A 23,641-nucleotide genomic window follows, 5' to 3' on the forward strand; every position below is an offset into this window, starting at 1 on the left:
AGGCAGCCGTTTAACCAGCTGAGCCACCCAGACACCCCATCCAGCTGAAACACCCCATTTTTTTTACTGTTATTTACTTCTTAATTTCTAACTACTCATTGTTTTTAGAGAAGGATTTCCATAGGATACTAGTGCTTTGAAATTTGTTGAAATTTGTTTGATGGTACAGTAAGTGGGGAAGTTTTGTGATTGTTCCATATTGAGATTAAAAATGTGCTTTTGGTTTTGTTCCATACTTATCCATCAGGTAAATCTAGTCAACTGTGTGGTTCAAATCTTCAATATCTTTATTGGTCTTTCTTTTAAATCTGCCAATTCCTGAGATAAATATGTTTAAATCTCCCACTATGATGATAAACTTTTTTTTTTATGATGATAAACTTAATTTCCATTTATACTATGCCAGATTTAGTTATGTATTTTGAAGGACATTAGAAGCTGAATGCAAATTTTAGAATTATTATTATCTGTTAATTCTCATCTTGAGTAATGCCTGGAAGTCTGTTTTTTTCCCCAATATTAATAAGGCCACATCAGTTTTGTTTTGGTTAGTATTTGCCTGGTATGTTTATCTTTTTCTATCCTTTCCCTCTCAGGTTTTCTGTGTCCTTATGTTTTAGATGTCTCTTTTAAATCACATATAGTTAAATTTTGTTTTTCTAATCCGGTCTGATAATTTTTGAGTTTTAACTCAAGTATGTAGTGACATATATTGAAATTATTGATACATGTGGATTTTTATCAAATTTTGTGATAATTTCCCTGATTTCACTTTAATTTTTCACCTTTTGTTCTATTTTTAAAATTTCAGGCCATATTCTTTTATAGGTACCCTAGATATTTTAATGGAAAGGCGTAAGTTATCAGTATTCTAAATTAATATTTTTATCCTTCCCTCTCTCAATATAAGGGCCTTAGAACACTTAGGACAAGCTCCTCCCCCTCCCACCTTCTTCAAGTGTTTTCTACTTGAATTTACTTTTTGTTTTTCGCAGATTTGTTTGCACTTACATAGATATGTCCATGAATTCAAGCCAAAGTAGTTTCTGCTTATTATTACTTAACTCACATTAGAACTATTAATCTGCAGCTGTTTTATTTAATTAATTAATTTGAGAGAGAACTCAAGAGAGTAAGGGGGGAGGGACAGGGAAGAGGGAGAGAGAATCCCAAGCAGAGCCCATGCTGAGTGCGGAGCCTGACTTGGGACTTAATCTCAGGACCCTGGGATAATGACCTGAGCCGAAACCAAGAGTCCCATGCTCAACTGACTGCACTATACAGGTGCCCCTGTAGCTGTCTTAGTTTAAGGCTTTTCTTTAAAGAAGGTTTTTGTTATTAGTTTATTTCACTACAGCAGTCCAGAAGATATAATGGGAGCCTGACAGCACTTTTGTACAGAAAGATAAAAAAGACGGTAAATTTCTTTAAGATTAACCTTCTTTTTTTTTTTTCAAAGATTCTATTTATTCATGAGAGACACAAAGAGAGAGAGAGAGAGAGAGAGAGAGAGAGAAAGGCAGAGACATAGGCAGAGGGCTCCATGCAGGGAGCCGACATAGGGCTCGATCCTGGGACTCTGGGACCACGCCCTGAGCCGAAGGCAAACCCTCAACCGCTGAGCCACCCGGGCATTCCTAAGATTAACCTTTGAGTAAATAAGTAATATACCAGAATTTAAAATTTGAGAACTTTGCAAGATTCAGATATTTTTGTTATAGGAATTGAGTTCAAAGGATAAATATTAAGCTAGCAGGACCCCTGGAAACACATAAGAGAGCCTGAAAATGTTTTATGATATATTAATATAGTCACCCATTTGTTCATTATGTGTTTGATTCCCCAAGTACAAGTACTAAAAACAAAAACAAAACTTAGGCAATTATACTGTAAAAAAAAATTTTTTTAAGAAATAATTTCTAAAAGAGAAGTAATTCCCAGAAGTCATCTAGTCTAACTCCTTCAATTTATGACTAAAGAAACTCAAGTTCAGTCAAAATAAAAATGATTTATTAAACAAGAAAGAAATTAAGAAATGGTTATTGGACAAAAAAGCAGTATCGGTATTCAGCTTACCTCTGTTTTGAATAATTGAATTAAAAGACAAACTGGTGCCATATGTTATCAACCACTAATTCCCTCAATAGTTCAAAGTCCTGTGTCAGCGATGTCAATGGTATAAATAGTTTGGATTACTTTTCCCAATTTTAACCTCCATTGTGACTCTGGCACCCACCCAGAAACCAATGGAAGTCTTTCTGCTGGTAATGCAGGAGGCTGACGGCAGCAAACATGCTGCCTCTAATGCACCAATTAGAGGAGGAGAATACAATGATTTTTTTTTTTAAAAGTAATCTCCACACCACACAGAGGCTCAAACTCACTTCCCCAAGATCAAGAGTCACTGAGCAGCCAGGTGCCCCAAAATACTAAAATCTTTGGTAATCACTCCAAAGTCTCATAACATGTATTCTTGAAAGGGACTCACTTGCCTTGAGAAGGTTAGAATCAATCTGGATTCCATAGTTATATCCTGACTGGGCACAGCTGTGAAGTCCAGATGGTTCTGAGGGCCTTTCTAAAAGGTGGCGCTGGCCAGTGAAGCCAACCACCAACTTCTGTGGTTGATCCTCTTTCTCAGCCAGTGAATTATTTGGGACTGATGGGCAGCCCAGTGGGAAAGGTTAGGAAGGATTCCCGACCCCAGCACTGGCCCACACTCATTGTTTGCTTAGGCTCACTCAGCTGCCAAAACAGAGGCATTCTTCCTCTTGAAATTTTTTTTTCCTCTTGAATGTCCAGTCACTTCTAGGGCCGGGAGTACTGCTTTTACCCAAAAGATTATTTTTCTTATTTCTAAAACTTCAGTTCTACCATGAGAGATCTTGTGATCCAAGCCTCTGTTCATCCCTGATGCCCTTGCTACTCTCAGAGGGCAACGGTGGGTCCCTCTTGCACAGCTCCTGCCCGGCAACCTCCTACAGGCTGGCACCCCCTGTGTCGGGTACAGCTGCCTGTTCAACAGCGGTGTGCAAAGGAGGGGCGTTCTTTCACTGCTCTTCCCCTCCTGAGCGAAAACAGATTTTTCGAAGGCAATTGCAGAAAGCATCCTACCTGACGCACCCTGATCCAGGTAATTGGGGATGAACAGGACAGAGGCATCCAGATTCACTTCTAGTTTTTCAAGTCCTGTAAAATGACCAATTAGGATTTGGGCTGCAAAGGAAAACAAAAACCAAACGCTGCCAAGTCGAGATAAGAAGGTTTACCTCTGGGGCAGAGAGGGCCTCTTCTAGTGGCAGTGAGGGACTGGGTGGCAGTCAGGACTTCGGAGCTTAATTGTCAGCTCTGTCTCTTGGGAGATGTGTTTTCTCGACAAGTCACTGAATATATCTGAGCTTCAATTTCTGTTACAAAATAAAGGAGTTGAACTAGATTCCGAGGGACGCCATTCTAACTCTGACATTCTCTGGTTCTACAGAGAATTATAGTCTACTTACATTACGGGATCCACTTAGTCCCTGAAGTTCTTTGGAATGCTCTCTCAGCAAAGTGCAAATTGATACCAAACCGCTACGTAAAAAGCAGGGAATATTCCTTTTACATTGTCCCATCTTCTATAAAAGCAAGTTAACTGACTGTTATCTAATCATTTAAAAATATTTTATTAAAGCATGGACTTAAAAAAAAATGCAAGAGAAGACTGTAATACCCCAGAGCAAACGCTGGAAGGTAAAACAAATATCACTATAAATATTGCACTTATAAAATCTCTTTTTTACATCTTCACACAACTTGTCTCTAAAATACCCTTTCACAGAGACGTATTAATAAACTGCTTCCAAACTGCCAACGCTCAATACATTCCGTTTCCTGTGGCCGTACCAAGCTTGCAGGCTCTCAATCACCTGTCTGCTCCTCTCCGCGCAGCCCTGGAACTTCCATCAGCGAGAGCCGAGCTCTCGTACCTACATCGTGTGAAGAGTAAATCTTTCTGAATGCTCAAGATTTGATATTGTAAGATTTGGGTTTTTTTTTTTTTCTACTGAGAAAAATAGAAATCTTTCAAAGGCAATGACAGAAGGCAGCTTATATTGACACAGTTCACTGTTAACATTGCTTGTTTTTCAAGGCATCCAGAAGCTTCTGATTCTTGGTCTTGAACATCATGATAAAGCTGTTTGGCATGATTTTGCCTCGCCCATCTTCACCCACTTGGCCCATAATAATGTAATTCAGACCTAAGAAAAAAGAACATGAGTTAACTTTCTTCTCTGTATTGTTTGAAACAACATAGACAATAACCCACCTCTAGATAAATGATCCATAAGTGGTATCATTATACATTTAGTCTGTCCAAGGATAAAATCTGGTGTAAGCCTCTCATCAGAAAAAATCTAAATTCACGTAAGTAACATGTTCCAGCCCTGCCAACTCGAGGAAGACGGACGAATGATGAGATCCGGTGACGCCCTGCTCTGCAGTGCCGCGGGCCTGGCGTATTTACTGCGTGTCTGCGAGGCAGGAGGCACTGTGTTCATGTGGAAGGCTGTCCTTCCTCGAGGGGCCTTCATGCTCCCTGACCCACCATCCTCAGATGGGCCCTCACGGTCCCATAATGCTTCCGGATTTCCCAGGCGTTTGGCAACTAATGATACACTGTCTTCGGTTGCTGTAGTCAACTTGAACATTTTTCAACATCTCAAGCATTTATACCACAGAAGTTTCTTGAGGACATGGATGCATCATGTATTCCTTTACATTCTCAGTTTCCTTGCAAAAAGTAGGTCCTAAAAAGTATTTCTATCAGATATACAGTTTTTTGTAAACAGTGAGTATGGGCTAAGTTGGGCCTAGATTGGGAGCTAAGCTGAGGTATGTTGGGTTCAAATCTGAGGACTTACACAGCCTGAGAACAATGTCATAAAGGAAGAGCGTATTACCACCTCCTGTATTCTCCCTCCTTCCTGTGGTCGTAGGAGAAATATGTGCGTCCTTTCGCTCTGGCATAGTCCTTCCTCTGTGGGCTAACATTGTCCTCACAGTGATCTTGAGCCTGCACAAACTTAGAGGGCTGTGCAAGTGCACATCTTCTCAAGGCTGGACGCTGGCATCGTGATGACACCCTACAGTAAGTAACTACATGCATTACTAGCTGCTCCTGGCAGTTCTGGGGAGAACTGTGATCTTTTACAGAGCCTTTGCTATTCCCTCTGAAGATTCAACGTGAAGCTGCTAGCCTCCAGACTTTTCTGAACAATCTGAATTCATAGTAAGGCTTTCTTGAAATGAATATTCTCTGCCTCTCTCTCTCTCTTTGAGGTGTGTGTGTGTGTGTGTGTGTTGGTTTGGTTGTGGGAGATGTCTGTAGCAAGACTGAGGAAAGGACTGCGTGGAGACGGGATAGAGAAATCATGGTATATCACACAGTGGAATACCAGGCACTGTTAGCATTCCAGAGAGAGAGATCTACACTTGCTGCTTATGGGACGATGTCTACACACGCATCACGTGGGGAAAATTGTAGTAGAATATGTATAGCATGATCTCATTTGTCTAAGGGTGTATGTGTGTGCTTTCTATAGACAGAAACTTTCTAGAAGGAACTTTTCATGGTACCTCTGTGGAAAGGGAAAGGGCTTCACTTTTTATTTTATATCCTTTACTCAAAGTTTTTTTTTAAAAAAACCACATTACATATATTACTTTTATAAGTTAAAGAACTTGTTAAAAAAAAATCATGTGCCTCTGGCTCTGGACGTTTTTCCCCCTTATTTAAACTTCATTTTTCCATAATTTCTCTTAAACTGATTTCCATATGTGGATTTAATGATTCTTTATCTGCAAATGATTCCGCAACAGATATCCCTCTTTTCTGAGTTTCGGCTCTGAATTTCCTGTTCCTTGCGGGATATTTTCCTCTAAAATTGTACTGGCACCTGATATCTGGTAACTGACCGTCTCTCTCTCCCCAGACCTGCTCTTTCTGTGTCTCTTCCCCACTGGTGCAGCTGCAAGTGCTTCCTGGACTCATTCAGCATTTCCACCATCTCATCTTCGGCCACAAGTTACAAGAACTGGGTCGAGAGCCCAATTCAGCCCGACTCCAAAGGCCTTCCTTTCTACACCATAAGTGGGCAACAGATTAACCTTGATTTTACTTCCCTTGCCTAGCCAGGGCATGGAAAGATCCAGGACTTGCTGCAGCTCGCTCTCATTCCCTTCCTTGAGCTTCCCTAGAAGGAAGACTAACATTTTCCCTCCTCCTTACTTACCTCTTCTGAGGAGCGGGCACTGCTTGCAGACCACGATGACCTTGGCACTCATGTTCTTGCCAGCCTGCTGAATTGCCAAATTTCCCTCTTTATAGATGTTGATGATAGAGACTGTGGCATGCAAACTCCCACCTCGGGTGACAGTTGTGATCACAGTGCCAGCCAACACTGCAGAAGAAAACATTTGAAAATAATATGACAGGGAAGGCAAATGTCAGAACTGAAAATAATTTGACATTCTTCTAAGTTTCAGATAGGGAACATTTTAATGTTCAAGAGAAGGCCCTAACAGAGCAATCGGGTTTGACTGTGCACATTTGTCACCAAAATTCAGGTTGAAAAAAAGAGGCCATGGAGCCATAATGCTACGCAGATTGTTAGGTGTTGATGCCTAGGACAGAAACCTAAATGTCTGCTGCCCTGCAGTCTGTTGCTGAGGTGGGGACTCTAAAATGTTTTATCCAACATGGGGGGTCATTTACCAAGTAAGCTTATGAGCCTCTCGCTATGATCACTCAAGAAGACCTTGAGTCTTTAGAGACAACACCCTACTAAGAGGTTGCATGATAGGGGTTTGAGCCATGAAGAGAGGAGTCTTAGCATCTGTGTGGTTGAGTGCCTACCCTTCTGTGTCTTCCCCCTTCTCTTTAGCCGTCCTCTCTCCTTCAACTTTGGTTCATTCCAGGGTCCCCATTTCTAATTGTCAGTAAGTATCTGCATTTTTCTGGGTCTTATCCATCTTGTATGTCTCATTTAACAAAGTATAGAACTGAGGTATAACAAAACATTTTCTTGCTTTAAAAAAAAAACAAACAAACCAAAAACCCTAGCAAAATTCAGTTACTTTTCATTATGTAACCCTCTCTTTCTACCACTGTGATATAAGAGGAAAGAGTCTCTCTTTGGAACCACTGAAGGAAAGATGATGTTTCTCAAAGACATGCTTTTGCCATTTTGTGGGTGACAGTTTCGTGCTGTGTGGGATGTACATTGGGAGACTGTTCTAGGAGTCCTGTTCCTGCCCAGAAAAACCAGTAGCACAACCAGAATGCTGTTCCTAGAGGAGTGTTCCCAAAGCAGGCTGAGAACCAATGGGCCACCAGTGGTAGTATTTGGTCATATTACCATGTAAGAGAGTCACACTGGAATAAATTACGTTTTGAACTTGGCTGACATGACCCTTTCAGGATAAAGTGAAAAGTCACCGCTCATGTAGTGTGCAAAATTCATAAAACAGAATTCTTATCATGCCTTGGTGATACGTGTTCACTGCAAAATGTTGGTCTACAGCCCAAGTGAAATCAGGTGGCACCAAAGGACGTGGAGGAAGAGTTCCTTAAGCACCTCCCACAGAAGACTACCCTGGATGGGAGAGCAACTCTGTTTTCATTTTTATGCTTGTTCTTTGAATTTCAGCCTGCAAACTCCAGTAGGATTTAGGGTCCTAGATTCGTCAGTGCCTTCATATCTTTGCTATAACACAGTCTGTCCGGCTGCAGATAGTTACCACTTCCAGGCACAGAAAACAGAAAAAGCAAGCAAAACCTCTTCTCGGAGATCCTTCATTTTAGGTAACCTTATTTAGGTTTTAGCAACTTGCTTTTCCTGGCAAGACTTTTCTCCAATGTCCCTTTTGAAAATAACTCACATAATTAAATTTGGTATCTCTTGCTCTTAAGGGATTTTTACAGAAAGTGCAATTTTTTTTTAAAATTAGAAAAAGCTCTTAGAAATTCTAAGTCATTCTATAGTATCTATCTCCTCAGGTTCCAATTCATAAGCATTTCTAAATAGATTTCAGGTTCCCAAGTTTTAATTTAGTACTTTGAAGGGACATTACAGAGGAAATACTTGGATTCTTTTGAGAAAGGCCAGCTTGCATATGTTTCTAATTTACTTAAGTGGAATTACAGATGTGTGAAAAAATACTCAAGACATGAAAAATATGTGAGAAAACGTGTACAGGGTTTTTTTAGGAACACTGAGCCAGCCAGCACACACAGAGTAGCGGTATCATACTCCAGGAGTCAAATTATTAAGTTTATGTAAAAAAAGCATATTTTCTGTGTATATGTGAATCTCAGTTGAACAGGACTAGACAACATACCTTAGTGCATAGGAAAATCTTTTCTTGGGTAAATAAATTGTGTAACTGACACTTTACCATCACATTCATGGCAGTTCCTTTTGAAATGAAGCATGCAGTCTCAAGTTTCTGATTAAAGAGAAAAGGCTGGGTTTTATTTCTTACCAAAGTTACTTGAACAATAATTGCTCTCCAGAGTCCCTGTCCGTCTACACTTTTGTTGACACAGGGACACGGTGGGTTTTAAACCTAAATTCAAAGAAGACAGAAGATTCAGGAAAATTAATTCAATTATAATTGGTGTTTAGACATGAATCTATGCATTTAAAATTACTATTTCCCTGAGCCACCAAACTGTCATTGCAATGAAATAATTAGAAAACACTCAAAAGAAATTCCTTACGCTACTGCTCTAATTTCCTCAGGGTAACTCAGTACTCTGCTGAATTTTAAACCTGAGATCAAAGATAACCCAAATTTAACCCTATTCTTTTCTTCCTTTATTTATAACTAACACTAACCAAAAATAGATATAGCCTCCATGTGCCCTGCTTAGAAAAACCCAGTACGACAAATATAAACTCAGAAAATCTAGGCTAATTTCACTTTACAAAAGGAATCCAATGGTGTTTCCCTGAGGATAGAGGGAGCTTTCTTGATGCACTTAAAATATGCAGCTGCCCAAATGTGAGTAGTTAAATTTGCAGAAACACTGCTCGTGTGTAAAGAGTGTTATACCTGTAATTAGATGTAGCCAATCACTAAACATTTATTTTGAGCTGCCATTGCCAATAAGGATCTTAAGAACTGAGAGGTTGACTAATTTAAAAATAAAACTAAATAGATAAACACAGTGGTTCTCCAGCAGAGGTGATTTTTTCCCCTGTATTGACATTTTGCAATGTCTTGAAATATTTTTGGCTGTCACAACTAGTGGCTGCTCCTGGGATCTAGTGGGTAGATACCAGGGATGCTGCTAATAAACATCCTACAAGAAACAGCTCCCAACAATAAAGAATTATCTGGCCCAAATGTAAATACTGCCAGGGTTGAGAAACTGGTTGACAAAATGAAAATATTTAATTTCCATTATCATCAATAAAAATGTTCCCAAAATATTTGCTAATCATTCACTTCTATGTGGCAATATGCTAGGAAGAACTAAACATAACAACTGTAACAGAATTGTACTTGTTGGGCAAGAATTTGCAATTTTAACATTGCCCTTCCAATAACATGTTCTGTAAACTCTTCTGTGAATTTATTTATTTACTCTTAATTTGTACCCACACTTAATTCCAAAAAGCATCTCAAGTGGATCACAGTGTTAAAACATGTACAATTTAATGTTAAAAAACATACAGTAGCATCTCTGTGTGTGTATTTTTTTTTTTTTAAGACCAAGAGCTCGGAGAACATTTAGAGGAAACATTGCTCCAGAAGTTGGGGGCTTAAATTTACCTAATTAACTGAGTCAAAAAGTAGTGGTGTTAGTGGCTCTCCCTGTCTGATGAAAGAGCATCCTTTCTGTGGCCACTAGAAACCAGCTCTTCTCAGCCCGGGAACATCAGTCTAGAGCATCAGTCTGCTCCTTCTCTCCCTTCCGTAGGTCCCTGCTCTCTTGCCTTTAAGACATCGCTAGAGCACCTGGATCATTTTCACCTCACTGTCTCCTCTCTCTCTGCACTCCCTGCGTGGCAGGTGGTCCTCAGCCTTCCTTCCAGGTGTACCTGCCATATCTCGGGGGGTCGCCCCTCCTCTCAGTGCCGTGGCTCCCTCCTTCCCAGACCTTCCCTCTGCTCTGTGTCCATCATCCAGTCCCAGGCTCCCATGTCCTCCTGCTAGTCTTTCATCACCAAGCTCTCAAATTTAGACATCCTAACATCCAATGTGGCTGCCTCTCCTTCAAGTTCTTACCTTTTCACTCCCCTTTGCCAGTATATCCTCCTTTTTAAAAAGTTGAGAGTTTCTAGAGATTGAATTCTAGCACTGCTCCTTTCACTCCTAACCTCTCCTTAGGTGACCTCATTCTGGATCACAGTGTCAACCATGTATTGTTGATGATTCTTAAACGTAAATCTCTTGCTGAAGTTTCTGGAGGAAGCCATAGATGGAGCTGGAGATGATTACTCCATTTGAGTATCTCACAGAAACTTCAGACCCAACAAGCGACAGCTTAACTGATGATGACTCGACCCCTAAACCCTGTTCTCTGCTTCAGTAATGGTCTCATTATCTCTGGAATTGTGCAAGCCAGAGAACTGGGAGGCTTTCTTGACACCTCCCTGATCTCCCTCGTCCAATTAATCACCAACTAAAGACCTGTCAATATCTCCCAAGACCCCTAGTTTGCACAACAGTCAGCGTTTCTTGACTCTCTCTGTATTTCTGTCATAGCACAGTTCACCTAGACAACCACAAGAACCTGTGACCACTTGACCCTAGAATCCATTCACCTCACAGTGACCAGAGTGATCTTCATGAAGTGAGAATCTAATCCTGAACTTTGCCTAAATCATCAACTGTTTCCACCACACTCAGGATAAAATCCAAAGTAGTTAGAAGCATAAGGAGAAAGGTGGTAGGACCTAAAGCTGGATCTAGAAAAAAAGGCTACATACAACATGTGAAGGATCTTATATATGGCATGAAGGAGTTTGGCTCCTGTGCTGTCCAATATGATAGCCACTAGCCACATGAGGCTTCTCACAGTTAACTAAATTCAAATTAAATTCCACACACATTTCAAGTGTTCAGTAGTGGCTATGGTGTTGTATAGCACAGGTGCAGACAATGAATTCAAGTGGGAGACATGGTCTGCTTTGTGTGTGTGGTGGAGGGCATGCAGTGGGGAGTTAAGACAGAGGACCTCAAAGGTGGTCTAAGTGTGGCTACTAATGCAGCTCATGCCTGGGAAAACAGTGGAGGGGCAGCCCCGATGGCCCAGAGATTTGGCACCGTGTTCAGCCTGGGGTGTGATCCTGGAGACTCAGGATCGAGTCCCAGTCAGGCTCCCTGCATTGGAGCCTGCTTCTCCCTCTGCCTGTGTCTCTGCCTGTGTCTCTGCCTCTCTCTCTCTCTCTCTCTCTCTCTCTGTGTGTGTCTGTCATGAATAAATAAAATAAAATCTTAAAAAAAAAAACAGTGGAGAAGCAGAGTTAAGGCAGAAAATAGTATAATAAAAACAAGTTGAGTTTGATATGTTTTAATTTAAATGGTTAGCAGTCACAAGACCCTAAGAAATAATTATAAATCGATGTTTGCAACTTCAGGGAAAGGTTAGGACTAGAGATAAAAAAAAAAATCTAGGAAGCTAGTTAATTCACTGGAAAGAATAAGGACATCTGGGTCCACTGACATGAGCTGGAGAAATAAATACTGCTTTAATGTAAGGTGGTACATGTCTAGGCCACAAGGTGGCACACTTGTGGAGTGCTCAGAAAAATCCGCCCTTCCAGAAGTGCTGTGCTCAGGTCAGCCTTACTTTCAGTGCAAGCAGAAAATGGTGGGCGATAAAGCTGGGCTGGGGACGCCTGGGTGGCTCACAGGTTGAGCGTCTGCCTTTGGCTCAGGTCGTGATCCGGGGATCCTGGGATCAAGTCCCAGGTCGGGTTCCCTATGGGGAGCCTGCTTTTCCCTCTGCCTGTGTTTCTACCTCTCTCTGTGTCTGCTATTCATAGCAATAAATAAATATTTCTAAAAAAAAGAATGAAAAAACTGGCATATGTGAAAATAGGTATCAAGGCCCTAGAACTTTAAAATACAATTCCATAGAATAAAAAAGAAAGCAATAAGTACCAGAAAAGAAAATTGGGCTTATAATGATCTGTGCCTATAACAGGGTTCCTAGTATTTTAAGTGGCCATAGTTTTCTTAGATGACATTTAAAAATTATTAGCTTATAAACATGTTTATACCTTATACTTTTCCTTCATTAATAGAGGCATATTATTCTCTTAGATAAGTTTTCATTCTATCTTATTTTAGTTTCAAGTATCTTTAATTATTTTTTTCTACCCCAAAAGAATTTTTCTTATACTCCTAAAGTTTGTGCACAAACATCAAAACAGAAAAACTTACCTGTAGTTACAGGGAACGTGGTGGTAACAGGTGGTACTGTAGTTGTAGGCAATTTTTTTGGCCTGAATTTGTAATGACCAATAAATCCATCTGCAGTTAAACTTAAGTCTGATAAAAACTGAATGAGAAGTTCATTTCTCTCAGATACAATTGGTCTAAAAGAAGAAAAACATTAAAAAAACATTTTTTAAGTGGCACCTCTCCGAAATGTAGAATTCTAGCATTCCATTGGTTTTTGACAGACTATATGTGTAAACTTAAAAGTTAAAATACCTCAAAAGGCAAAAGTCTCAATCTGCTCGGTATTAATGCTACTAGCTAATGTTTACTGAGCGCTCAGTTCGGCACCGTGCTTTATGCAAACTCTCAAATTCCACTACACAGCAACCCTATTATTATCCCTTTCTTACAGAAAAGGCAACTGAAGTTCAGAGAGTTCAAGTGATTTGCCCAAGGCCCTACAGCTAGTAGAATGTGGGGGAGCAAGATTTGAACCCAGGACCCGGTAGGCATTGGAACCAGTGGAAACCACGGAAACTGTGGCTGGTTCTTCTTTAGCACCTTAGGGTTTGGGCTGACCTGGGAACCACACTGCTTCTTTTGACTAAGACTCTGGCCCAGGGAGCTAAGGATGCTGGCCATACGGAGTCAGATGGAGAAATGTGATGAGCGAATTCCCACGCCCTGTGAAGATTCAGCCACAGGGGTGAATCTCAGGGGGCTAGTCACCAAGGCATAAGAAAGCCATGACTTCCATTTCATTTATAATGAGAGCTGGGATGCACGCCTGAAATGGAAGCATTTCTGTTTATAATCTCAGTAGCAGAATGCTGTGAAGAAAAAGAAAGTGACTGCTTTGGTGGTTATGAATGACACCATTAAGAACTCTAATTTTAAGGCTATTTTAGGGGCTTGCCGGTTAGCTGGCACTGAAGATTTAATGGTGACCATAACTGAGGCTCAGAAACACTCATAAGTGTTTTTTTTTTTTTTTTGACAGAGAGAGAGAGAGAGTGAGCACAAGTAGGGGGAGTGGCAGGCAGAGGGAGAGGGAGAAGCAGGCTCCCAGCCGAACAGGGAGCCGGATGTAGGACTTGATCCCAGGACCCTGGGATCATGACCTGAGCCAAAGGCGGATGCTTAACCCACTGAGCCACCCAGGCACCCCAGCACTTTTAAGTCTTAGGGGATAACTGTATTACACAAAATAGTTTCATTTGAGCTTTTTCTATTACTATTTAAGCAATGGTTAAAAATGCAGTTTGGCTAATTCTATTTAAAGACTAATTCAGAAGCAGAAAAAAAACCTAAAGTTTAAAAAAATTAAACATTGAGGTAATCCGTGGTTTAACTAAACTCCTTTTTTGAGGCATCTTCTCAGCCGAACCACTTCTTAGGCATCATGGGCAGCAAAAAATGAGGCAACCTAACTTCTTCCTCCACCCATCAGCTACTTTGAGTGGGAATGTCTGCAGGCAGGGGTGAAGGGGGTGGGAGGAGGGGTAGATCCGTACTTGACCAAAGCAGTTAGAAAAACGGCAGGACCTTTTTCTGTCCTGAAGGCTATTACCTTCTAAGCCAAGGGATGGGACAAACCTAAGAGTAAGCTTCGTGACCTACATTTAGCATCCTGGTCATAAAAGTGATCGAAATAATTGAAATAATGCTTCTGAGAATTAAGCCTTTACCAGAAATAGCTTGCTTTTGAAAACAAAAGCTTTTGTTCCATTAAATAAATAAAAACAATGTGCATGGAACACAATTCCCAACTACAATCACAAATAAAATATGTTAAACTTGTTTAAGTGATAAAATCACAAAAAACACTTCTAAGCAGCGAAGGAAACCTCAAGACCTAATCAGGTCGGCCTTCTGGGCATGGTGCTATAATTACAGTGATCGTCTAATGCCTTTCTATGAACTGATCCCGGGAGCATTAAGTTAGAAACTGAATTTTCTGAAGGAGGAGTATTTCAGTAGCAAAGACCTATTTTTGCTGCTGCTCCTGAGCTTTAGCATGAATGTGACGGAATCACGGTGCCATAAATGTCCTGAGGGTCACGTGTTGCATCTGCAAATTAATGTTACAAATCACTAGAAAGGCAAGAGGAAATCGCGCTTGGATTCATTCCCTACCGGCAGATCCCGGGAAGGGATGGAGGATGCCATTTGGGCCTAGGGAGATAAGCTAGCCCTGCCAGCCATGGTGGCTTCGTCATCCCCATCTTCCTCCTCTTCAATCACTACGGCCAGTCAACCCCCACGCCTGCCAAACTTGCCTTCTGAGTATTTCTTGACCCACAGCCTCCTCTCCATCTCTACCACCTTCTCTACCTCCTCGATTTCCCTGGACCCCCTGTCACAACCTTCTAACCCACCTCTCTGCTCATCTTGTCAAGGACGGGGGTTCTAAGGCTCTGGCGCCCTCAATTCCTGCCTACGTGCACCTAAAAGCTCCCGTGTCTGCAGGACGTGGAACCCTGCTCAGCCCTACTGCCTCATCTCTCTCTTCCGGTCAAATAAATAAATACACCCCCCCCCCCCCCGCCAAAAAAAAGCAGCACAGTCTCCTTCAAAAAATCTCTCCTGACCTATTCACCACCTGTCCAAACTGGACCAAAGGGTTCCTTTTGTCAGGAACTCACCAGGACATTCCTTTGCCAATTTACCCATCTGTTTCACCCGTCCCACTACTTATCTTCGTGTTTTTTATTTATCTCTGTGTCTTGCTACCTAACAGTGCCCACCACATGGCTGGAGTTAAATAAATGTTTTTGAACTGAACTCAAAGCTATGGCTATAACTGCACTGACCCAGACACAGGGATGATGAGGTGATCTCACCAACCACAGCACTCCTCCTTCTAGTCAGACTTTTAACAGGGAAAAAGCCCCCTAAATAAGTTTTCTCATTTTCTACACTGCCCCATGCCAGGAGTACTCTATGAGAAAATATTCCCCTAGTGAAAGTGTTAGTCAGTAGGTTGGCTGTCAAACTACTCCAGGCAAACTCCTCAGAAGTGAGTGGTTCAAAACAGCCCCCATCACACCTCCCCCGCTCCCCCCCTCCATGGAGGCAACCACTATCCTGAATTTTGTGTTTATCCTTCCCTTTACCTATGGTTTTACCAATATATGCATCACTAAGCAAAAGACTGTATAGGTTTGCATGCTTTTAAATGTCATATGGGGGCACCTGGGTGGCTCAGTGGGTTAAACATCTGTCTTCGGCTCAGGTCATGATCTCAAGGTCCTGGGATCAAGCCCCACGTTGGGCTCCCTGCTCAGCCAGGAGCCTTCTCCCTCTCCCTCTGCTGCTCCCCCTGCTTGTGCTTTCAAAATAAATAAATAAAATCTTTAAACACACACACAACTTTATACAAATCAAAGGGTATGGTGTGCATTTTCTGTTATTTTTTCACACTCGACATTATAACTATGAGATTCACCCACCATTTTCACTGCTGCATTACGCGAACTATAGCATGATTTAACTATTCTCTTGTTGATAACATTAGGCTATTTCCTCTGCCCTCCATTACAAACAGTATCGCTAAGAATATTCTTGTATATGCCTTGGTGTGCACAGGCAAAGGTAACTTTTGAAGGCACACCAGGAGGGTAGGGTACACGCTCCATGTGAGGTCACAGGATATACGCCCATTTTCAACTTCCTTAGATAATGCCAAGTTGATTTCGAAAGTCATTGTACCAATTTATGCTCTTTTCAAAGATGTATTCACTGTGCATCTTTCTTTGGGGAGTGCCTGTTCATGTCTTTTCCCCATTGAGTTGTCTTTTCCTTACTAATTTTTAGAATTTCTTGAGATTTTCTGGACCTAGGGGTCTTTGTCAAATATGTCACAAATATCTGTTTCTGTTTTGTACATTCTCTTTTCCCTCTCTTTAAGGTATATTTTGATGAGCAGAAATTCTCATTGTTTCCAATGTATCTGTAGTTGATTTTTGGATGATATGATTCATTTTCTCATATGAATAAAAATTATCCCTGCCTCATTTTTCAATGGGGCCGTTTTTCACCAGCTGACCTGTGGGGTTCTCTGCTGTGCCCCATCTGCAGACGCGTGTGGGTGGATATGTTTCTGGCCTGTCTTTGGTGTTTTCATTAGTCTATTTGTCTATCTCTGTTAAAACCATATTCTCTTAATTACAACAGTTTTCTGATATGGCTCCATCATGTAAGGCAAATCCTCCTGCCAAGTTCTCCTTCAGAATTGTCTTAGTTTCACCCCCTTCCCCCACCCCCTTGTAGTTTCACGAACATTTTAGAATCAGGCTGTCAGGTTAAATGAAAAACCAATTTTGTTATTTTTAAATGACACTGATTCTTCCTATTCATGAGAATATATAGCTCCATTTATTGAGGTCTTTTAAAATATCTTTTAGTAAGGTTTTGTAATTTTCTCTATTCAGGTCTTGCATGCAATTATTAGATTTATTCTTGAGCATTTTATATTTTTAGTTGCTATGAAAATAATATCTTTTTAAAAATACAAACTTTTTTTTAAAAAATAGGCTCCATGTCTAGCATGGAGCCCAATGTGAGGCTTTAACTCATGACCCTGAAATCAAGATCTGAGCTGAGATCAAGTCAGATGCCCCCAAACTTTTTATTCAAGCTATTTAGAAAGGATATTCTTGTTTAATATGTTCCCAACAAATAAAAATATAATCTTTAAGTCACACTCTAATCTGGGAATGTACACAATTACAGTAATAGATTTTCTAAGATCAAACCAACCTTGAATTCCTGGCCAGAAAGTCTTTTTTAATACATTGTTAGGTTTGACTTACTAATATTTTTTCTTTTAAGATTTTTTTATCACATTCACAAGTAAGATTAGTCTTTAATATCCTTTTTTTTTTTTTTTTTGGTTATTTTTTTGGTCGTTACCTTGTTTTGGTGTCCATTTATACTAGCTTTATAAAATCAGTTGTGGAACAATCCCTATTTTTTTCTAGAAGAATGTGTGTAGTGTTAGCATCATTTGTTCCTTAAATGTTTGTTAGAACTAATGGAGAAAAACAATTTGGGGCTGTTTTTCCTCCCTTGATAGGACTTTTAACCACAGATTAAGTTTCTTTAATGATTACTTGGCAATTCTAGCTTTTTATTTTTCCTGTGTCCATTTTTTCTTAAAAAAAAATATATACATATATATATATATATTTTCCCCATATGTTTAATGCATTTTGTTCTCTATCCATTAGACTAAACCTGTTAATTGTTTCTCACATTTTCTACATCCCAATTTTCCATCTTTTCCCAATCGACAGTCAATCTATCAACTATTGAAAGAGATGTGTTAAGAATCTCCTACTATAGGGGCATTTGGGTGACTCAGTGGTTGAGCATTTGCCTTTCGCTCAGAGTGTGATCCCAGGGTTCTGGGATCAAGTCCTGCATCAGGCTCCCCACAAGGACCCATTTTTCCCTCTGCCTATGTCTCTGCCTCTGTCTCTCATGTATAAACAAGTAAAATCTTTAAAAACAAAACAAAACAAAACAAACAAACAAAAAAAAAACACCAAAAAACCTTCTATAATAGTGGACTTTGTAGATCTATTAATTTTTATTTATCTATTTTTTGCTTTATATACATTTTCAGCACATGCAAGTTTACAATTATTATACCTTCCTGATAAATTGTACCTTTTATCATTACATAGCAACTAATTTTAGTAATGCTTTCTGCTTAAAATCTACTTTTCCCCTGATATCAAGAAAGCCATACCAGTTTTCTTTCAACTAGCATTTGTTTCCAATATTTTTTTCTATCCTTTTATTCTCACATGCTCTGTGTTATTATTTTTATGGAGACCTGTCTTATAAATAGCATATATTGGGTTTTGTTTTATTATGCAGTTTAATACACTTTGTCTTCTCACTAATGATTTGATTCATTTGCATTTATATTGATTACACTTCGATCTAGATAAAATTTTTCCATCTCACTTTGTGCTTTTTTTTGGTCATGCCTTTTTAAAATGTTTCTCCTTTTCTCTTGCCTTCCTTTGGAATGAACTTTTTTCTCATTTCATGTTTTCTCCTCACTGTTTTAGAAGTTAAAGACTCCAAAGGTTGCCCTAAATTTAATCCACATTTACTTTAGCAAATTATACAGCTTAATAATATGTTCACTCCATTCCTAAACAACACTAGGGCCTGTGAGTCTTTCAGCTCTTAGGACCAGGATCTTTGCTCAATATTTCCTCTTGCAGCTAGTCTCTTATTCTGTGACTTTTACCTTTCTGCCTGAGGTACAAAATGTAAAGTTTCTTTAGGGTCTATTGGTAGTAAATTCTCTCAGCTCTTGTTTAGCTGAAAAGATGTTTTAATTTCTTTTATACATAAATCAGAGGTTTTCCTGAGTAATAATTCTAAAATGACAGTTATTTTGTCTCCTATTTTGAGGATACTCCTCTAAGATCTTCTAACTTCTATATTTACTACCGAGAAGTCATGTTAGGCTAATTGTTTTCCCTTTGTGAGAATCTTTTTCTCTCTGGTTCTTTTCAACCTCTCTCTCTGTTGTCTGTGGTTTTACTACAATACATGTAGGAATGGGTATATTAATATATATGTTGCTTAGGATTTGTTGAGTTCTTGAATTTGATAAATGGTATCTTTCATTTATATTGGAAAAACTCAGCTATTACTTCTTCAAACATTAAATTTCCAACCTTCTCTATTTTTTTCTTATGGAACTCCAATTAAATGTATATTAGATTCTTGCACTCTATCCTCTATGGCTCTTAACCTCATTTTTATATTTTCTACCTATTGTCTCTTTATGCTATATTCCAGGTGATTACATCACAACTATTTCTCAGTTCCCTAATTCTTTCTGGTGCTATGTCTTATCAGCTATAATTTTAACACATGTATTCAGTTTCTTGTTTAAACTATCATATATCTCAGTTCCAGAAATTTTATTAGGCTTTTTGTTAACTCTGATCATTTCTTAGCCCTTTGTTTCTAAGTCATACTTCCAATAATCTGCACCTTCATTTCATATGAATGTCCTTAACCATACTTATTTCACATTCTGTATCATAATTACTATATATGGCTTCTGTGGGTCTGATTATACTGTTTGTTTCTACTTGTTATTTGCTTTTCCTTTGTGTTTTGTGAAATTTTTTTTAATTGGGAACCTATATTTCTTATAACTTTATTTATAGGAATTATTAAAGTCTCTATTAGATGCATTCTTCCAGACAAGATTTGTGTTTTCTCCTCTCTATCCCTTTGGGCACTACCAACTCGGAAACTTTAAATTCTTGGTAATAGGTTTTTTGTACAGTCAGTGTAAATTCTAACCTCAAACTCACTTGTGAACTGGTTTTTGGTTAGGAATTTTCATTAGAGACTAACTTTTTATCCCTTTACCAAATGCCAACACCTAAACAGCCAATTTCTTTACTATCTCCCTTGGGGAGGGAGGAAAATTAGTTCAGTCACATTGGTGTCATTTTCTATGGGTCTCGTCTTTACATTCTATTTGATCCAATCTCATCCCTTGCTGAGGCCCTGAGCTCTGTCTCCTATCTCTAAGCATGATCTGTTGCGAATTAAGTTCTAGGTTACCAAGAACTGGCACATGTCCTGAAGGAAGCTGCCACCCACAAGTACTTATTTATCTTTTTGGATTTGACTTCTCAACATTTTTGACCTCTGAAGATTTCTCTTATTTTTTGCCAACTGAGTAATGCTTAAACAATTTTTTAACTTAGGAATGCTATTTGGTGTTTATAGCAGTATGATTTTAAAGACTATCTTATTTTCTATATTGCTAGGAAATGAAACGAAATTTTTTTTTTTTATATTTGAATATAAAGAGAAGGAAAGACATGACAGAAAAAGACTCTTGATAGAGTCAAGAAAGGGTTACTTTTTTTCCCTCAGTTCAGGAGAAGTTAAATTTATAGGCTATGGGAAAGAAACAAAAAAGGAAGGCAGAGGCTAAAGATGGAGATAATAGAGAAAAAGAAGAGGGTTATTAGAGGGAAGTTTTAAGGGAGAAGAAGAGGTCAGAAGGAGGATATAGATGAAAAGATTGGCTCTGAATAGAGGAAGGTGTGGCAGGCTGAATGTGGCCCGCTCAAGATGTCCACACTAAAATCCCTGGAACTTATGTATATGTTAACCATATGTGCAAAGGGACTTTGCAGATGTGATTAAGTGAAGGATCTTGAGAAGGGGAGTATCCTGGATTGTCCAGGTCAGCCCTAAATGTAACCATGGGTGTCCTTAGGAGAGAGGTTTGACTCCAAGAAAGGAGAAGGCAATCTGATGACAGAAGCAGAGATAGGAGTGATGTGCTTTGAAGATAGAGGAGGGAACCACAGCCAAAATTGCAGCAGCTTCTTGAAGCTAAAATAAGCATGGAAACTGATTCTCCCCTCAGAGCAACCAGAAGGAAACAGCCCTGCTGACAGCTTGACTTTAGCCCAGTGAAAGTGATTTCAGACTTCTGACCTCCAGAACTGTAAGAGAATAAATGTATTATTTTAGGCCACTCGGTTTGTGGTAATTTGTTGCAGCAGCAACAGGAATAGAATACAGAAAGAATACCTTCCCCTAGAGCTTAGAAATGGGCCTTTCTCTAACACCTTCAGCTGGAGAGTCAGATTTGGGCAGTAATGTTCAAATTTTGACCAACTTGTATGTATTAAAAATTCTTAATATTATCAAACTTAATATAAATGAATTTAAATTGAAAAATACCATGCTTTAACCCCCAATGTGTCTAGGGGAATCATAGACATGCATGTAAAATCAAGTGATGCATATAATCTAATTATGTATAAGCAACAGAATAGAAAGGATATTTAAATTGGCATAATGGTGACTTTGACAGCAAGCTGTAGTAATTTTTTTAAGTTTGTTTTTTTTTTTTAAGTAATCTCTACCCCCAATGTGGGGCTCAAACTTACAACCCCGAAGTCAAGAGTTGCAAGCTCCACTGACTAAGCAAGCCAGACACCCAAAGCTGTAGTAATTTGAATCACTGCTTTCCCTAGTGTTATATATGAAGGTGTGAAATATTTTGCACCAAAACACAGTCATGTGTTGCACCAATACAGAATAGTGGAATTAAGCAACTTGCCCAATGTCACACAGCTAGTGAGTGGCAGAGATGTTTGCTCCATAAATGTTCGTTGATAAATACACAATGCCTTTCCGGCTCACCCAGCAAAAGTCTGAGCAACAATGTGAGGAAGAGGCACAATAGGACAGATCTCCAATGAGGTAAAATCATCTGTGTCTGTTAAGTACCCAGGTTTCCCTGTCTGGATCTCCAAATTTTAGCCCCCTGCTTCCCCCATTCTAGTCTGCTGCTTGAGCTCACCTTTGCAGGGCAGTGACGTAGTCCAGTACCTGGCTAGCATCTGACTCTGGGGCATAACCAACTCTGCTTCTGTTATCTCTTTGGCTGTCGAGGCCTCACTACACTCATTAATGTTGCTTCACTCTCTGGGTTGGGTTGGCTACTCTTTGTGCTGGTGCTATATGGGACTCTACTGTCATGGAACCCAAGAATTTGTGAACAAAACAACAACAGCACAGGATCTTCCAGAAAAAAAAAATATAACTGGGCAATTGAATAAAAAAGAAGTATAGAGCCACTAAAATATTAATGAAATAAAACAGGCACTACTTACGCAGGTGGACTATCGCCACAATACTTTCCAATTCTTTTAGCATCATTGACTTCTCCACCATTAAACACAGCCACAAAATCATATCGGCAATAGTTATCACGCTCAACATCAAACTTCTCAAATTTTAATTCTATAAGCTTTAGAGAAAGCACAACATCAGAAATGTCAAGATAGCAATGAGGAATAATCCCAAAGGGAAATCTTCCTCTCCCCAGATCTGCAGGATTTTCCTTTGTAAAGAATATATTCATTCTGTTTTAATTATTTGTTTCTTGTTGATTTCATGTTTCTTCTGTAGTTAACGAAACTGTGGTATTCTACTGCTTTCATTTTTAATCACTCCAAAAGATCATCTCAACCTTAGTTAAGATCTTAAATGTAAGAGATCTGTTCACCTATATTACAAATGTATGGGAACCACCATGTAACCCTACCAACCTACGTTAAGACCATAATTGATACGAGTTGGGGTGGGCAGGAGAGGTATATACCAATTTCATTCTTCTTCTTGGAGATGTCCCCTGTGTTAGTGTGTGCTGAGGTGTGGTGTATGTGTTACGTGTTTGGTTGGGGAGGTGGTGGATAGAGTTGTTCCTCTTTTGAGGGAAGGAGAATGACATTCCCATCACATGTAAAGAAGGCAAATTCTTTAGGACCAGAGACTCAGGAAGTGGGGATGTGACGGTAAGTCTTCTTGAACTATGTCTGAAAAGTGAGCACAGCCTACTTGGTGATGTGGTTGATTTTTGAAGAGGCTGTATGAAAGCACTGATAAAGTCAGTGTTAGATTTCTTACATATTCCTTAATTTTTTGCACTACTACCAAAAACAGTGTCCTAAGTTATTCAAGTCAGTAGGAAGTTTTGATTTAATAGGCAATCATTCTCCTCACAAGTGGATTTTTCCAGAGCACCTTAAATGTGTGAATCAAAGGAAATCTTCCTAGGTTCTTAAATACACATGATACCCAGACAGCTGGTCCCCACTTTTGCTGGGCAGCAGGTGGGCAGGCAACCCTCCCTGCTGCTTAGGGAAGATAACAGGCATTACTTCCTATTAGGACAGGCCCTGGTTATTAGCTAAAGAAGACTCACATGTAGTAATCTGGATGAAGATGATAACAGTAGCAGTATCACAGAAGGACCAAAGGTAAATTTCAGCTTTGAACATAATTGCCACATAGCTACCTATTTACTCACCTTTAAAAAGCACCAGTTATGGGTGAATAATGACTTATCCATATTTAGCACTGCTTTAAATTATATTAACATATTTCCTCTTTGCGTCCAATAACTTCTCACCAGTTAGTAATAAAATGCTTTCTAGATTATTAAAAAACTGGCTAAACATTCCCTACTTAGAAATAAGTCACGTAACAAACTTCTGGAGAGAAGATTTTTAAAAAAGTAAATAAATAGGAGAATAAAGGGAAAAGCTACGATTAAAAAAAAAAAAGAGGTAAGTCTTTAACAGAAGGAAACACGCATAGATTTGCATAGAAATTACTTAGG

General features: G+C 39.4%; 1 protein-coding gene across 1 annotated transcript in view; it reads right to left on the reverse strand.

Annotated features, from left to right (window-relative positions):
* Positions 1–1,988: 1,988 nt before the first annotated feature.
* The window catches only part of PCOLCE2 (procollagen C-endopeptidase enhancer 2), a 64,778-nt gene continuing 43,125 nt past the window's right edge, over positions 1,989–23,641 (reverse strand). The window contains exons 5-9 of the mRNA XM_072727064.1: positions 22,131–22,267; positions 12,442–12,596; positions 8,527–8,610; positions 6,276–6,443; positions 1,989–4,241 (exon numbers count right to left, since the gene is read on the reverse strand). Of these exons, the coding sequence (XP_072583165.1) occupies positions 4,111–4,241; positions 6,276–6,443; positions 8,527–8,610; positions 12,442–12,596; positions 22,131–22,267 (675 nt within the window). The 3' untranslated portion in view covers positions 1,989–4,110. The remainder of the gene's footprint in view (positions 4,242–6,275; positions 6,444–8,526; positions 8,611–12,441; positions 12,597–22,130; positions 22,268–23,641) is intronic.

Source organism: Vulpes vulpes, chromosome 11 (genome assembly GCF_048418805.1).
Source record: "Vulpes vulpes isolate BD-2025 chromosome 11, VulVul3, whole genome shotgun sequence".
Lineage (NCBI taxonomy): Eukaryota > Metazoa > Chordata > Mammalia > Carnivora > Canidae > Vulpes > Vulpes vulpes.